The 18269-nt window shown below is 43.4% G+C and overlaps 1 protein-coding gene across 1 annotated transcript in view; it reads left to right on the plus strand.

Annotated features, from left to right (window-relative positions):
- LOC115363855 (Na(+)/H(+) exchange regulatory cofactor NHE-RF2) overlaps positions 1-13271 on the plus strand; it is a 41199-nt gene extending 27928 nt beyond the window's left edge. The window contains exons 3-6 of the mRNA XM_030058177.1: positions 3865-4092; positions 11081-11234; positions 12139-12257; positions 12375-13271. Of these exons, the coding sequence (XP_029914037.1) occupies positions 3865-4092; positions 11081-11234; positions 12139-12257; positions 12375-12542 (669 nt within the window). The 3' untranslated portion in view covers positions 12543-13271. The remainder of the gene's footprint in view (positions 1-3864; positions 4093-11080; positions 11235-12138; positions 12258-12374) is intronic.
- The last annotated feature ends 4998 nt before the right edge of the window (positions 13272-18269 follow it).

Below are 18269 nucleotides of genomic sequence, written 5' to 3' on the forward strand. Positions count from 1 at the left end.
GATGGCACGGGCCCCAGGGGGTGATTAGTGTGGTGTGGACAGGCACTGGGAGGCAGTCAGAGGTTAGATTGGCAGACACTTGTGTCTCCCCCACATAATGACTCCCAGCTGTGCTGCTCACACTGTTTATCTTATAAGAGTTCCTCTGCATCGCTCTCTCTCTCCCTCCCTCTCCCTCACTCTTTTCTTTTTTCTAATATTGGACAGCGTACCATCTACATTTTGGCATCTAGACCTCTCTCCCTCGCTCCATCTCTCTGTCACCCCTCGCTCCGTCAGGGCTGTGCACGCTCCCTTGTTTCTTTCTTGAACCTTTTCTTTCTCAATCTGCTCCCAGCACTGTTCAGTTTCTGTAATAGCCCTCCCACACACTCCCTCCCTCCTGTCCTTACCCCTTCCACACACACACACACACACACACACACACACACACACACTCACACACACACACACACTCACACATCCCAGGGTGCTTATATTTTTCTGTCCCTTGGAAGACCCTCCCCTTCCTGCTGCCCACCCCAGGCACTTCCTCTCTAGCCAGGAACTGGAGAATCTGTGGGATTAATGGGTCTGAATTATTCCTTTGTGCTCCTATGGGTCAGCACCGCCTCTCTCTCTCTCCCCCTCTCTCCCTCTCTCTCTCCCCTACTCCCTCTCTCCCTCTCTCCTTCCCCCCTCCCTCTCTCCCTCTCTCTTTCTCTCTCTCAGAGGACAGGCTGCCCAGATCACTTTCAGCTCAAAGAATTTACTGGATGAAATGAAATTATTTTCATAGTTCTGGGGTAGAAATGGAGGCTCCCTCATATCTGGATTAGCAGCACTGAGTAATGTTACTTTTAAAAGTAACTTCTCTTATAAAGTAATGGGTTAGAGTATTTCACAGTTACTAAAAACAGGAGGCTCTTCTGATGCCTTGCACATGTTGAATATTCTTACTGCTTATGTCTTAACACTGTAGTTAATGTATTGCACATCCCATAATTCACTCCATCCATCTATCCATCCATCCATCTATTTTCTATACCCGCCTATTCTTAATCGGGACTGCAAGGAGGCTAGATCTATCCCAGCATGCACTGGGGGGACACCCCGAACAGTTTGACAGTCCATTACACGGCCAAACTCTTGGTAATTAACTCTGCAGGGTAATAATAGGGCTGACAGGAATACTTGTACTTTTTGCCCAAAAAAAAAAAAAAAAAAATAGGGGGAATTCTTCCACAATGTTAAGGCGGCTGTATTCATCTATGAGAGCAGAGCTGAACAAAAGGGAGAATCTGCAGTAAACCTACACAACTGCCACACAGAAACAATAGTCAGGGATGATTTTTTTTTAAATGTATTTGTTTTTGCACAACAAAAGAATCAGGACTAATAGCTTGCCTATTTGAAAATGTAACTGATTTAATTGAAATTGATTTAATTGAAAAATTTAGCATTAAGAGGTCACCAGTTACCATAAAAGAGTGCTCTAACATGTTTCTTTGCAACACTCAGATCATTTCTAGGAGGCATTCGCAGTCATTGCACAGGACAAAAATTAGGAGTTTAAAAGGGAGGATGGAGTTGAGGAAATGAATGATGAATTAAAAAGGGAATAAATCACCAACCATCTTCTCATCTCTCCATCCTGCCTTCCTCTCTCTCTCTCTCTCTCTCTCTCTCTCTCCCCCTCTCTCTCTCACCCTGCCCACCTACTCCCTATGTATTTTTAGCAGGAACATGCTGGACCGTGGTGGAAGCCTTACATGTGCAATTGAAACAGTAGACTGCTTGACTATACCGTTACATAATGCAGTTGCAAATGTGTCCTGTGAACAAGGTGTGTGTGTGTGTGTGTGTGTGTGTACAGTGGCATCCTATTTGCTGGTCCCAGGTCACCCAACACCTTCATTACCTGTTGCTAATCTCATGGTCAATATCAGCGGAGGTTACCGAGCTGGCCGACAGCAGTCAGCCTCACTCACACACTCTTCGCTGGATGTGTGGGTGGCGAGCCAGCGCGGACACACTCTGGAGCTCGAAACACAACCCAGCCATTATAGCGATCTATAAATGTCCTCACCCATCGCGTTGAATCTGTCAGTACAAGTGGAGAGCTTTCAAAATGACATGTACACTGTTATAGTGTTATAGTGTCACCTGTTCAAAAAAAAAAAAATTGACCGCACAGAATTCAAAGATAGTAGATAACAGATAAGACCTTAACCAACAAATTGATAACGCTGAACCACAGGGTTTGTTTGTTTTTTTCAAAACTGATACATAACAATTGTGATAAAATTTGAAAATTGCATTCCATTAATTATATTAATTTAAACAGAATTATTAGTAGGTTATAGAGGCCACACCAAAACCGGTAAGTTAACAAAAAGTCAATTCATAAGTGTTGCAAAGTCGTCTGCTGCTGCTGCTGCTGCCTGCGCAGGCTTGGTACCTGCACGTGCCTCGGCTCTTTCACACTCTTCCACTCCAGGTTTTTTCTACCTCAGCACATAAACACACCATTTAAAACCCAGAAAATAGGCTTTTCAACCATTAAAGTGGCAGTTTTTTTTCCATTAACCAGCCAATTAGAAGAGAATGATCCCATCGTTCCACTGTCACCTTTTGAACAATCTTTCTTTTCTATGTTCCTCGGCTGCAGTCATGCATAATCACCATGAACCGTGGTGAATTTATTATTTATATTTTCTATCTCCATTTCAACGTTTAATTGCATACCCATGGTAGCTTTTGCAGTGTCATTTTTCAAATACAGTGCTAACTATGAAAGCTATTCAGCGTCTCCCTCAATAAAAGAACCCATCACTTTTATGACTAATAGACTATGCAGCTCTGTGTCAATCTGCTGTTTTTTGTTTTTTGTTTTTTTTTTTGCATGCTGGAACCTTCTGTGGTTCCAAGGTTGCCTTCAGGTTTCAAGTTTTCACTCACTTCAGTGTTATAGATCATGATAGATGCATTATAGATCATTAATTAATAAGAACACGGTACAAAATGAGCATTCATCCGCATATCCATGAAATGTTTTCGTTTGTGTATTTTGAGCCTGTGTGCTTGATGCTACACTTTTGAATGTGTAGCTGAAATGCAATTCTTAACAAAAGACCAATCAGATAAAAATTCGAAATAGTTTATTGCATGATGAGGATTGAGATGATGCATTGAAGGTCCAAGGGGAAAGATGAAGGGATAGAGGGATGGAGGGATTAGGGTCAAAGGTTTGGGAATGAAGGAATGGAGGGAGAAAGTTAAAGGGATGAGGGAAGGAAAGGTCAAGAACAGATGGATGGAGGAGTACGATGATTGGCTGATGTAGACTTGGGGCTGTAAAATAGGAGGAACCGAGGGAGTAGAGACTCTGAGTGGAGCAGCTGTCTCTTCTGGCGATCTCATAAGATTGAGCCCCCGGTGGTTCCTGTATTCAACAATGGAGAGAAACTAAATTATAAAACTTCTAAATCAAAACCTTAATACCGAGGTCTGCTGCCTTTGCAACATGACTGATGTAGATTATGAGCATAACCAAAACTAGCATCAAGGAATCCAGATATGTTACTCTGAGTCGGTGAGAGCATGCAGGATGATGCATACTGTATTTATGGTGAGAGCATGCAGGATGATGCATACTGTATTTATGGCATGTAGGCGCCGCATGGTTGTGTAGTGATCAAGCGCTGGGTGACAAGGTGAACATCCCCTTCCGCAAGTGCCCTAGAGCAAGACACTGATTGTGCACCTCCTCCAGGGGCTGTGGTATCACTCACCATGTAATTCTTTTCTCTACAGGAGGTGTAAAGTATCATAATACATACCTCTCTCTCTCTCTCTCTCTCTCTCTCTCTCTCTCTCTTCCAGGAGGCTCTTGCCCAGGCTCAAGCCCAAACTCAGGCCCAGTCCCAGGCGAAGCCCGCCGTCGAGTCATCAGACCTCTTGCCCCGTCTGTGCCACCTGGTGCGGGCTGAGACGGGGTACGGCTTCAACCTGCACAGTGAGAGGTCGCGGCCTGGACAGTACATCCGCTCCCTCGACCGGGGGTCGCCTGCCGACCGAGCCGGCCTCCGCCCACAAGACAGACTCATCGAGGTGGGTGGGAGCAGCAGGGTCAGGGGGCATTTGTGTGGGTGTGGGTGTGCTTTTATGAGAACAGTGTGTGTGGGGGGGTGAATGGATAAAGATGGCCTGTGAATCACCTTAGACTATAATTAAGCTTGTGGAAAGTACTCAGAACTTGACTTTTTACTGTTTAGTTTAACCTTTACTTGGCTCATTCAAGGCATAACTGAACCAAGAATTCACAGCAGCGATGACAGGTTAGAAGGGATTTGGGCAGAAGAAAGGCAAGAACATAGAGAGTGAGCGTATATAAATGTGTGTCTGTACGTGTGTGTGTGTGTGTGTGTGTGTGTGTGTGTGTGTGCATGCATATGGCTGAGATGACAGCTTGGAATGAGAAATGAAGTAAAACATTCCATCAAGAGGTAGTGAAAGCTGAACCATGCACTAATGAGGTGGTTATTGATGAATGGGTTCACGGTTTGGCTGCTGGTACACAAAGTGGAGCCTCTTCATGGTGCTGCAGAGAGAAGAGCAATAGCATTATTGACCGGGTGTGAGAGATTTGAGGATTATGGTGAAAATCCCTCAAGGGACTCCTTATCTGCCTCTTGTAACCCCTCCTCCTGCTGCTTGTTGTGCATATGTGTGTGTATGTGCAGTGTGCATGCACTTTTTATGTCTGTGTCGGTGCACATCCGGTATATACACTTGTGTGTGTTTCTTCTCTGCACGTGTACTTAGCAGCACATGCACAGCGCTGCCAAATCTCCTCAGGAAAGTAGCTGTTGGCCACTCCGAGCATTACTAGACATTGCCAGATGACTTTACACACTAGTTTGCATACAAATTAAATCATTACAGCATTGTTTTTTTTAACAAAACAAGAGTTTGGGAAACTGGGAGACCACCCAACTGGACCAACTTACTGGAGACCAACTGAGGCAATATGAAAGATTGATGATATAATCACAAAGTACAATGGAATAGCATTCATATGTGTGTACAGAGATTGAAATATTTTTTCCTAAGGTCAGTGCTGTTGTGCTTTGGTCCATTAATTGTTGCCGATGCTGCACCGATGCAGTTGACTGCATAGTGGCTCTCCAGTGAGCTGGAAGCCTGTGGATCCAGCAAGTCCTCCTGATTTCGCCCCAAAGTAGCAGCTGTCTTTGCTGTGTATGGAAAGACCTCTTTCTGTTAGACAAGCAAGTAGCGTAAATGTGTGTTTGGTCCAAAACATCTTGTAGATTTGTCACTAGTCACTTTTAACAGATAAAATCCCCAGAGGAGTCTGAAATCGGAAGTCTTCAAGTGAGAAAATCACTTGAAGTCAACAGTGTGCACATGTTCCAATACGCAATCGAACATGACCCAGTAACATATTAGCATATGGCGCCATGTAGCTTGTCTGTCATGGCATTACTTCACATGGCAAAGGTCACATATGTGTCTGGTATCGGGCTCCAGTTTCTAAGAATAACAGGGTTTGGAGCCTGGACTCAATCTTCACTGTGGAGACGGAGGAGAGGCGGGTCACAGGGCGAGGAAAGCCAGTGATTTATCAATCTGATAGCAGCAGTCGACGGGGGAGACACATGGAGGGGGAGGGAAGGGGCTTGTGGGAGAGGGAGATAGTGGAGACAGAGTGTGGAAAGAGCGGTAGTATATGGATAATGTATGTGTCTGCAGGGAGAGCATGCATATATGTTTGTGTGTGTGTGATACATATGAAAAAGAAAGGAAACAAGAATACAGAGTGAAGAAGCAGGGACAAAAGTTTTCCTTAACTGAACACGAAAAGGCCAAACTGCATAATTTGGAATTAAGTGACTAAATCTCCCTCTTTCACACACACACACACACACACACACACACACACACACACACACACACACACACACACACACACACCCTAGGTAACAGTAGTTTGAAGGTTATAGAAACCATGTGCTCAGTGGCTGGGAGATGTGCGTGGGCAAAGCGCTATCTGCAGAAGACTGTGGTTGAATCGGTCAGCGCTCACATATGAATGTGTGTAGTTGTGGGTATATGTGGAGCACTGAGCATGAGCCAACCTCCCTCCCCCCGCTGAAATACAGGCTAAAAAACACACACTGACATCAACATCATCTTCATAAGAGAAGTTTTTCGTCTGTATGCACGCAGCCCTAACTCTTCATTCCCATGACCTCTGTCCCCTCTGGCTGTACATCAGACCCTGCACAGCTGAGCTGGACATGAATAGGACCTGATAGGAAGGAAGGAAAGGGTCAAACGGAGGCCATTTAGGTCAGAAAGTGAAACCATATTCAGGAGTGCCAGCAGAGGCACTGCTTGAACCCCATTTGAGTCTGAAAGAAGCAAAATGCAGTGAAAGAGTGGAAAGAGTACAATAAATTGCTTCTCAAGTAGCAGTACTGTTACTTTGCTGATATTTTACTTAAGTATTAGTAGCAGTTCTACTTCAGTAAAAGTAAAAAGTCATTTAAAATGTACTTGGAGTAAAAGTTACTGAGTTACTGTTTTCAGAAAAGTTTTTGTTAGGCAGTGCAGTTAGAAAAGGAGGAGAGTATACAGTTCAAACCAGATTCCTTTAAAGGTGCATTCTGCAAAACTGCTGAGGGTTGATTGAAGTGAGGACCATGTAGACTCAACAGACACATGTGGAATAAGCACATCATATGATGGTTGAGTCTTTTATTGGAAATTTGGAAATGACCCAAAGTAGAACCAACAAAGTAGAACCAGGCTCCTCTTCTCATCTTTGCTGACTGAGCTTTTATTTTGAAAGATTCCACAATCTGTCATTGATCACTAGTTCACTGTAATGAATGTGACTTAAAATGTAGTGAAGTGCAATACTCAAGCAAAAAATGTACTTACTGACTGACTCTGGTGAAATGTCGGCTAACATCACATGAACAAATGAACACATGAACATGCGGCATTTAATGCAAAAATCCTCTCATTCATTAACCCCTACATCAGTGCTGGACCTGGCATCAGAGGGAACCAATGTATGGATGTTCTTATGAGACTTTAGGAAGCTGGAGTGTGTGGGAACATCCTGCAGCAGGTCGCCGATGGCAACAACGTTCAGTCTCCTCCCTGCATCTCTCCATGGGGATGTAAATCAAGCAGAGATACAAAATGTTCTGCTTGATTCTTCCTGAGCACTGTTCTGTGTTAGTGTTTGTTGATGTTTAAAAAGGCACATATGTTCTGTATTTGAAGAAAGGATTTGGACAATGTCTTCTTCAGTGTTTATCGAACATCCTCTCCTGGAGGCTTCCTCCAGAGTCTTTGTGCCAGAGGTTTTTATTGTGTGTGGCTCAATCTGCAGGTGAATCTGCGGTTACTCTGCACGATCCTGCCAACCTGATCTGAGTGTATTAGGTTTGTTTTGACTGCAAAATCTGAGCTCCTGTTGGTTTAGTTGGCCACAATACTGTGTCAGCGTACGTGTGTGTGTGTGTGTGTGTGTGTGTGTGTGTGTGTGTGTGTGTGTGTGTGTGTGTATAATTGCAGCCATCTCTGACCATGCGTCAAGACAGTGCTTGTGTTATCTGTCAGCAGCTCGTTAGAGAGGTGAACAACCATGACAGATCTCTTCCCTCTCTCTCTCTCTCGTTCTCTCTGTGTCTGTCCCTCTCGCTCGCCCTCACTGTCTTTTTCTCTCACCATGCCCCATTACACCGGAGTTGCTTGCCGAGTCATATCACTAGCTAGTCGCTGTAAGGGCTATGATGAGAGCTCAGCTTTCTGGCAATGTTTGGCAGAAGCGGTGACAACAATGAGTGCCTCAGCCTCTATGCCTGAGCTGAATACCTCCTTCACCCAGCTTCTCAGAAACTGAGTGGTGAGACAGATAAAGAAAAAAGACACACACTCACATTACATTTAAAAAAAAAAAAAAAAAAAAAAAAAGGTCCCACAAACACACACTCACTTAGGGCTAAATTTCATAATAAGCGACTATCAGCATCATGCTTGAACCAATTTGTTAGGCAAATAGCCGGTGAGTTGACATCAGCTTGATAATCAAGTGAGAGTCTGTACTTCCCACATATGGTACACATCATGAAAGAACACACACACACACACACACACACACACACACACACACACACAACACGCCTATCCCTGGGCTCTTGTTCAGCAGAGGCTTTGGCCTTGCCGTGTTGTATGTTAGCACGCGACACCTGGAGACAGAGGAGTCAGAGGTCATGATGTGCTATACATCACACACACACACACACACACACACACACACATACATGTGCAGACGCATTTGAAATTGTGTGAAAAAGGTCAGTGTGTTCCTGCTTTTTTATAACACACACACACACACAGACATAGACGCATAAACACACACTCCATCAAAGACTGCTGCAGGAGCTCAGGTGGCTGAATCTTCGGTGACTTTCATAACACGCAATCATGCACACAGTCTCACACACACACACACATTATTGTCAGTAGGTTTCATGAGGAATCCTCCCATGAGAAGCCGGTTTCTGTGTGGCAGCACTTGGACGGCACTACGGCGCAGTATTAATTAGCCCAGTGGGCAGAGTGCAGTGTTGTGTATTGTTTTGTGTGGGATGGATGGTTAAGCAAGGGCTGTGAAACATGACACAACACCTGCTGCTTAGCCTAATACAAAAGATGCTTGTTCTCCGTGCACAGACCCGACGGTCGATCTGCCTCACTGACTAACCGTCTGACTGACCGACCGTTTGACCAACAGACTGACTCCCTGACTGTCTGTTAGTCCGCCCATGTGTGTCTGTCTGTTGTTTGACTGATGGACCATCTGCCTTTCTATCTGCCCGCCTGCCATATTTAATCGGATGACTGGATCAGTCTGCCTTGCTCCTCTGACTCCTCTGACTCACGGAGGGAGAGAGATGAATGGATGGGGAAGGAATTGGAGATGATAGATTGTAGATTTGGAGGGGAGAGGAGAGGAGGACAGTCAGCAGCCGCCCTCATTTTCCACCTGTTGATCCCACTCTTCTAATGTTTCCTTCAACTTATTTACTCTTCCACTCTCTCTCTCTCTCTCTTATCTTGCTTTCCCTCCTGATATCTGTTTCCCTAACTCCCCAAAACATCCACGCAATCAGTCTGAAAACCTGTTTTCCTACTGTCGTTTTTTTCTTGATTTGGCTCTTTTTGTTTTTCTTACTCTAAAGAGCAAGTTTGGGCAAGTTTGGAGAGCTCGCACTTTGCCCTGTCCACCTCGGCTTCTCTGCCTCCCTCCTGTCATAAGCAGAGTGAATTTTAAACAAATTCTCCCTCAGGACAGAGACACCTGAAACCAGCACTATAGCCGGAGCGCAGGCAAGCCGTCAATAATTGATGGTGTACCAACGTTAACTTGGCGTGGTGCGAAGCTGCCCGCCTCAGAGCGGCCGAGGTCTGGACAAAGCTGTTGAAACACAGGCCTCCGAAGCCCACACATCTAGATAAGGGCAAGCAATAATGGGCTATTGTGTTTTGTTAGCTAGGTGTAGAGGCAACGGCAGTGTTGTCACATACACATGTCAGTCAGTCCTACACACACATGCAGGGTTACGCGGGGCATCCCTCTGATTCACTGCTTTCTTAGGCTGTGGGCCCATAACCTCTCTGAAAGTCTTCTGTTTTGAAGAGGAATTATTTTATATTTTATTATATTTATACATCCACCACAACATGTATAATAAAATGTCCCTCACTCTTCCTCTTCCTTTTGGTCTGTGTTGTGAAAATTCGTAAGTGAGAGAGATTATGTGGGTTACCTTGATGTAGAGCAGCACAGACAGTCTCTTAGACGTTTTGAGCAGAGACGTGTCCCTACTCAAGTTCAGTTTTTATTTGGCTCCAGTCAGCAGATAATCACGTATGTTGTCACATGACTCCACCTACTGGTCAGATGAGGTAACACACACACACCAGGCCAGAGGCTATGCAGCTGCGTCATACGTCTCCTAGCAACCACAGCTGGCGCCATCGAGGAGGGGCACTGCTGGCTGTGACAGATAATAGATAAATAAATAACAATCACCGAGAGAGAGATTTGTGGTGGAGATGTAGGGCCACTCAGTAACATTAGAAGTGAAACCAAATATTTGATAATAAAGTTTACTTTCACTTTATTTAATTAAGCCTCTTTTGTGCAGCAGAGGTCCTGACTCCAAAGCACTCCGAGTGGTTGCTTTACACTTTGTTAACCTAAAGCACTGGTTCCCAACCCGGTCTCCAAGAGCCCCATGACCTGCAACTTTTTGTTCCAGCTGCACTCTGGCACACCTGATCCAACTAAGACCTTAATGCTGATTGAGTGAAATAGATCAACAGTGTAATAAATGAAAGCTTGAAGCCCTTAACCCTTTGATTTCCCAGTAAATTCCCACTTATGTTGCTTCAAAGACAGGAAAAAAAAAAAATTCAGATTGTACAACAATGTCACATGCATATTTTGTTGGCTGCAGTACTTCATTGAATCTACAACACGCTTATATTGAGTGAAGTATTTAAAACCAAGATGGCATTTTTTAAGTCCACACCATTATATCAAATAGTAAATATCTCTATGTCTTTATGCTTCATTTTATACACATTTCCCTGTAACTCAGGATGACATATTAGGGACATATTTGTTATTTGTTGTGTAAATCAGGTGTGGTAATAATGAGACAGAGATTCTTATCTGACCAGATTCCATCCTTAGCCAGCTAACAACCAGACATCATCAGAGCACAAAATCAAGCAATCTGTCCCCAGAGAGATGGCCAAGTCCTAATTTTAGCCATTCAGCCGTTCTTAGCCATTGTTGCAAAGAGATGTACCTCTGCCACGGCTGGAGATGGTGCATGTCACCTCATCTGACTGTTCACTGTTATATATCATACTGCATTACACACTGATGGAGCATCAAGATAATGTCATAGTCGACAAACAAAACAGACTCAAAAGTCTCTCTCCTTCACATGTGAACCTCCCCCTCCCCTCTCTGTCTGCCCCGCAGGTAAATGGAGTGAACATCGAGGGCATGCGCCATACGGAGGTAGTGGCCTTCATAAAGGACGGGGGAGATGAGACCACGCTGTTGGTGGTGGACCCAGAAACAGACGAACAGTTCAAGAAGATGGGGATCGTCCCCACAGTCTGCCATGTCAAAGGTAGGACTGCGCCACCGCAAACTTTTGAAAAACTGCTCTGTGCAGCGTGGAAGTTGCTGCATCAGGGCACTTCCATCTGTGAATACTTGGCTAGCAGATACATACAGTAAAACATGCACTTAAAATACTGTTTTACTCAATTATGGTCACTTGAAACTTTCTCAAAGCTGGAAGAGGTCTTTACGTCATGTTAAATTTAGAGGTCAGTAACATTTGGGTCACCATTTAAAGTCCCAAGAGACACATGCAGCATCACTGGAGCTCGCTGCTTAGTTTAGGCAGCCATCGGGATGAATAGTGCTCCCTCTGTGTGACGAATGTGTTTCCTTAATCTGTGGTGCAACTTTCAGCCAAACATAAACTATACTTGGGATCTGCCCTCCAAAATGTCAGTCACAACCACTCACAGCAAAGCTGAAGAAAGTCGCTGAACAAAAGTTAAACACACATGGGAAAAAAGTTCCTTTCAAGTGTGTAAATTTTGATGGATTTACCATCATTTTAGCAAAAGTACCAAACTTCTTTATACGTTTAAGGGTGTAGACAAGATGGTACGATCAAGACTGTTAAGAAGAAGCCAAAACAGGAGCTGTGGTACTTTAAGTCTCATGATGTGTCACTGTCAGCTGAAGAAATTACATCACAGAAAATGAGCTTATAAATAAACTTATTCACACGATGCTCAATCATGAGGACGGGAGAAAAAAAAACAGAATCGCAGTCAATTTAAACATTAAGACATTAAATTGAATTAAGTCTTTTATCACATGATCTTTACAATATTTCTTTTGTGTGTGTAATTCTTCAATAATAAAAAATGTACACTATGTCAATTTTGGAATTTATATATTAATTTACAGTACTCCTAGCTCACATGCCATATTGCTGACATGTTTTTTCAAAGACTACGATGGCCCGTTCATATCCAACGGCTCCCCCAGCCCTCAGATCAACGGCAGCTCCACCACACAGTCCATCAGGTCCACACACTCCGACCTCAGCAGCCAGGGCAACAGCACACAGGTAGGGATGGGAGTTTGTGCGTGGTGTTGTCATTTTGTTTTTTAAAGGCACTACCAACACAAGAATGGCTGTAACTGTACTCTCCTTATCTGTCCGTCCGTCTTTCCGTCTGTCCAGCTGGCGGACGACGAAGGCAGCCGTCTGCTGGACCCGTTCGCTGAGATCGGCCTGCGTCTGAGCCCCACGGCGGCCGAGGCCAAGGAGAAGGCCCATGCCAAGAGAGCCAAGAAGAGGGCGCCGCAGATGGACTGGACAATGAAATACCAGCTCTTCAGCAATTTCTGAGACATTCCCCTCCGAGGACTCTTCAAAGACCCAAGAAACGCTGCTCTCAGTATTGATGAGGTTTTGTTGTGGGAACTTTTCTTTTGTAATACCACAGAGCGTAAGTCTTCATGAGAAAGAACAGAGACCGCCACCACCTAGATTGTAACTTGTTCCCACAGGGAAAGGGCGTTCAGTTCGTGACAGCAAGAGTGGTGTTTTATGGAGCGTTTTACTTTGAAGGCCACTTCAGAGACTCCTTTAAGTTTTTTTTTTTTTTTCCATTCTCTCAAAAAAGTGCTGACTGTTACGCAAAATGTATGGATTTCGCTAAGCTCCTACTATCTAGCGCACTTTACATCACAACCTCAAAAGCTTCACAGACTTTGGGAGTACTGCATACAGGTTTTCCCCCAGTTTTCTCCCAACTTTTGCCCTTAATCCCGTCGCTCTATCTCTCCTTTTATCATCCCATCCTCCCTATCCCTAAATACACCCCTCTTCTCAAGACTGATTCAGACAAATGGGAGAGGCAGTTATTTTTATACTCAAAGACATATAAACGCGTATAAAGAAGAGTTATCCCAGGAACATGGACTGCATTTTAAAGAGTTTTATGGACACTGTGACATGAATGATTGTGGACATTGTGGGAGTTTTGGCCCGGAAAAGCCAGAAATGTCAGAAGATCCTTCAGCTCAAGGACAAAGACTTGAGCACCCCCCATACACACACACACGCACACACCACACACACCACCACCACCACCAATACCACCACCAACCCCAGACTCCCCCACCCCTCTCCACAAACCACCCCACCCAGTTGTTTGATAGTATTATCCTCTGACAAAAGAAGAGGACTGACAAATGTTGAGCGGTTTGTCATTTGCTATTGTTCATTACTCATTTCCCTCTGGTCTTTTATCATGTATGTATCTCACCCCTGGCGCAGGGTTGTGCTGTATGTATATTTTTACACAGAGTTCATTAACAAGTCATCATGTATCACGCACCAGCTGTTTAGCCTCAAAACAACCCTGCTATATTCAGAGTGAATTAATGTCACATCCTATGTTAGATTAAGCAAACATGCAATGCATTTATCACCACTAACCTTTTTTTCCCCATACCACGGACATAACAAAGGGAATTACCACTAATATTAAATATATTAACAGAGAAAATAATGGAAACTGGAGCCGGACAGACAGGAGGAAGGCTGTTAATCGTCATGGGCAAAATGCAGAGGGAATGAGAAGTTGCCTGTTGTGAACAGTAGAGGGCGATCTCACATGCCAAACAGAGGCCCCTTGTGGCAGTGGAACTTCACCTGAAATACAGCCACAGAAAACATCATCTGGCAATGTTTTTTTATAAACAGAAACCTCTTAAAAATTAAATTACATCAGGTGGAAGAAAGCAAGGAGAGACGAAAGTGAGGTGCACTCCTCGTGTTGAGGGTTAGAGTAACAGTGAGAGCTAAACAAGTGTTAACATGATGTAAAGCACAATTTCATGTGGTTATTCTGTTACATTTGCTTGTTTGATTGTCATTTGAAAGCAAGTTGATAAAGCAAGAAAGTGGATAAAAGTATTTTATGAATTTATGGATAATTCCTAAAAAATCATGCAACCATTAATATATCTATAGCAGTCATTTTCCTCCCAGCCCTCACATTAATCTTCTGGAGGTGTTGATAACATTGTATTGACGTACCAGTGGGCTACAGTGTTTAGCATCAGTGAAAATGATCTGAAAAGGGAACTGTGGCAGCACACAGTGTCCAGCAGCAGTTTGTTGTCTTGTGTTTCATAATAACAGACAGTGAGTCACCGTTGGTTCTGACATTTATTCGGACATGTAAGTGAAATATCAAGCTATAAGTGCACAGCAAATGACGATGACGATGATGATTTACATCAGCCGGTGAAACTGCACTGAAGCTACTGAGCGGGAATTGCTAGGGCCAAGGCTAAAACAAAGTGCAGGTGTGGGACTCAAAGAGGCTACAGCTGTAGTTAAAAGGAATAATGATCTACATTTGGGGCAAAATATCTTTTTTCTGACTTTCCTAGACTAAGACAAGACGTTCCATTTTCACCTCTACGTACATCTGGTGGGTTCGGTTCCTATGGGTAGTATTTTGTGTTAGCTTAGCATAAAGACTTGAAGTTTATGGGAGTCATTAGCCTAGGTCCAGCAAAGTGAAAAAATAAATCTTACAGCAACTCTGAAGCTGTCTTATTTCAACAGTGTATCATGTCAATTTGAACATCAGCAACTTGCAGTGTCAGAGTTGCTGCAGATTTTAATTTTCTCTCTTTGAAGGAGCTATGCTAATGACTCCCATAGACATCAAGTCTTTGTGCTAAGCTAACACAAAATGCTACCCATAGGAACCAGACCAGTGGATGTACAGAGGTGAAAATGGTATCAAACATCCTGTCTCAGTCTGGGAAAGTCGTAAAAAGGATATTTTGCCCAAATATTCGAGTATTCCTTTAACTACAACTTTGTTAAAAACTAACTTTTGTTGTCAACATGTGAAATGAATCCCAGAAATACTGTTTTGGAAGAAATCAAGCATGATGAGAATACTCTGACTAGCCCTTCTTGTCCCTCTAGAAGAAGTTACATTAAAGTGGAAGGATATGGCCCTATAGCAGGAGTCCAGTGTGAGAAGGTTATGGGACTGTGGGAGCCAAGAATGAGACACTGAATGAGACTTTGGGAGCCATGGAGCTTACCAAGGATTACAGCTCACACAGGGACAGCTGTCATGCACATACACACACCAACACACCACTGCATAATCCACAGGATATGTGTAGAGAAGGTATACATGATGCAGCCAGCGCCGTATGTTGCCGACACATTCCACCGCTGTTGATTTGATGATTTGCTGCGATGTGCAGACTGTAGTTCAGCTGTGCCGCTCCGTATCCACTTGACAAGCGCGGCTGGTGTCAGAAATGTCAGTCATCTTTGGAAATTGTTTTTTTTGTTGTTATTGTTGTTGTACGTATTGTTTACGTCCTTGCTGTCACTCCACACAGTCCACATTACCAGTAGCAGTCTTAATCTCTGAGGTTTTTTTTTGTGATCTAACATCCATGTGTGTGCAGTAGGGCTCTCTCTGTGTTTTGACAATCAAACCCAAAGCAAAGCACTATGTTATGTACATAGAAGCATATATGGCAGGTTGCATTTTTTTCAATAAAGTGTGACAATGGCGTTGTTGAACACATTAGACTGTCGTCCTCTATCTCTCACTCTCTCTCTCTCTTATTCTGCGCCTGTCTTTTTTTTGTCCTTCACTCTCATCTGTCTGCAAGCTGATCTTTCCAAAGATATGACGCAGCAGTTTGTTTCTCTGTGCGACTGAAATAATCTCCTCTCTCACATCCTTTTTTTATGAACCTCTCTCTCTCTCTCTCCCTCCCTCTCAAGTGTCATTGGCATGACATGACATTCGCCATCAAGTATTGCCAAAGTGTGATTGTATACATCTTAAGGAGCAATTAAATGATATCAGAAATTGAATGATATAAGAAACTGAAATGGCACATTCAGTATTTGATGAAATGAAACAACAATATTAAATGTCATTAGTTAATATGTAGAAACAAACAAACAGAGTGGAAACAACAGAACAGTCAAAATTCTCACTCTCAGCGCTTTGGTTCTAAAAGGTTTTATTTTGGAATTTTCTTGTAATTTAATGGAAATTTTCTCGTAATTTAATTTTCAATATACAATCACAATCATTACAGTAAAAGTATTTTTCTGAACATTTTTTTAATCTTACAATAATTGTCCTCTAATTTCTAATTTTCACCTTTTTAAAATACAAGATGTCAGGTCATTTTTTAATTTTTTTATATAAGTTTCTGATCTGATTCTGATTTTTTTCTATAAATTGTTTGCTTATTATCAGATAATTTTAATCTTTTTTGTAATGTAATTTTAAATAGATAATGGTTTCAGAAGGTTAAAAAGGAAAGAAGTTACTGATATTGTGGTCAGTGCATTATGCCATGATGTGTTTAGCAGGAGAAATGTTTGCGATATATTCATTTTGAAAGGAAAGAAATCAGTAATGGCTGGTTTTATCCAGAGGCCCCTGGTCCCCTTTTATTCTCCAAAACTGGCCCCTGGCCTGAACTACTGGAGTCTCTCTGCTCTACATTTTTCCATCTCTCCTAAGATATATGGGATAATCTCAGGGTCTGAGAGGAGGTAGAAGTTGGGGATTAATGATTCAAATGGTGGGAAATATTTATTATGAATATGTATATACTTGGGGCAACAAAACACAAAGTGAATTTCTTGGAGGGCCCGGTATTCGCAGATCTCCTTGTCTTGTGGCAGCCTGGATTCGCAGCGCCTCCCCTTCTCAGTTTCCAGGTTGTGATCATCCAGTCTGTATTTAGCCAGACAAGTTTCCTTTGTTTCGGATTCTCAAGCTCAAGGTATTTTGCTAATTCACTTTTTCCATTTTAAATTTGGTAACAATTCAGATTATTTAATTGTTTGATATCAGATTTCCGATTTTCTGTGCAATCTTGTTTCAGCTGGAGGTCAATCAGTCAATTTTTTGTGAGATTTGCGGTGTCGGGATCTTCACTCTCTCTCTCTCTCTCTCTCTCTCTCTCCATCTCGGAGGAGGATTATGCCAGTGTTGGCGTACAGTTTCAGTCTGTTCTCAGTATTCTCCACCAGCCAGCTGCTGTAAGGCTTCAGTCTCCTCAAAGGTCACACAGAGGTCAAAAGTGTGTGTGTGTGTGTGTGTGTGTGTGTGTGTGTGTGTGTGAGTGTGAGTGTGTCAGGGGTCCATATGCATAAATTTGTCTCTGTGTTGCTTGTGTGTCCTCATCCATCTGTCTGCACCTATATTCAGTCGAGGTGCGTATTAAGTCCTCCACGCTGGAGCAGACAGGGAGGGTGCAGCCCGTTTGGCCTCTTATGTTGTCATCTGTTTTTGTTTATTTATTTGTTTTTTTACATTCCTAAGTCATGTCAAGGTCAGCAGCCAGGTCAGGTCAAGGTCACAGCGGCAATAACAGCACCCGGCTACCTGTGCTGTCATCGCTGAGGTCTGTGGTCAGAGCAAGATTAGTCTCACATTACACATTTCGCTCATTATACAGTGCATGTGTGGGCAGTTCATTTTCACGATAAAGGTAGATACAAAGACCGAGATCCAGCAGTGCAATCAGCGCAACAACAAAACAAAGTCGCCACAGACAGAATATGGTCATCACCCGAGGCAGCTGATGTATATCTACCATCAAGAAAGAAAAGACAGAGAAATGAAGGAGAAAAACAACAAAGTGTGTGATCACTAGGGGGTGCACCACCAGCATTCAGCATTCAGGAAGTAGGCCAAACACTGCTAGCGTGAGGCCGCGGGTACATCCAGTACCCTACCTGATCTTTGTCGAAACGCAACGCCACACGTGGGCACATTATCAAGCTCCCTGGAGGCTATGGCAAGGCCGAGCGGTGACGCCAGCACATCAAAGCAATAGGACCAGTTCAAAGCAGGCTGCAATTTCAGAGCAGTAAAAGCAGCGAACAGAGGCAGAGAATAGAGCCACAGGTGGGCACTTTCTATTTAGCACATCCCGGCCCATGCAGGCATTTTTTCTGCACGCCATTGTTGACAGATGATTGCTTGTCTTGCACCCTTGATTTCTTTTTCTCTCCGGCCTCCTCAACTTCAATTTCATTTTTTCTTTTCTT

This window comes from Myripristis murdjan, chromosome 8 (genome assembly GCF_902150065.1).
Source record: "Myripristis murdjan chromosome 8, fMyrMur1.1, whole genome shotgun sequence".
NCBI lineage: Eukaryota > Metazoa > Chordata > Actinopteri > Holocentriformes > Holocentridae > Myripristis > Myripristis murdjan.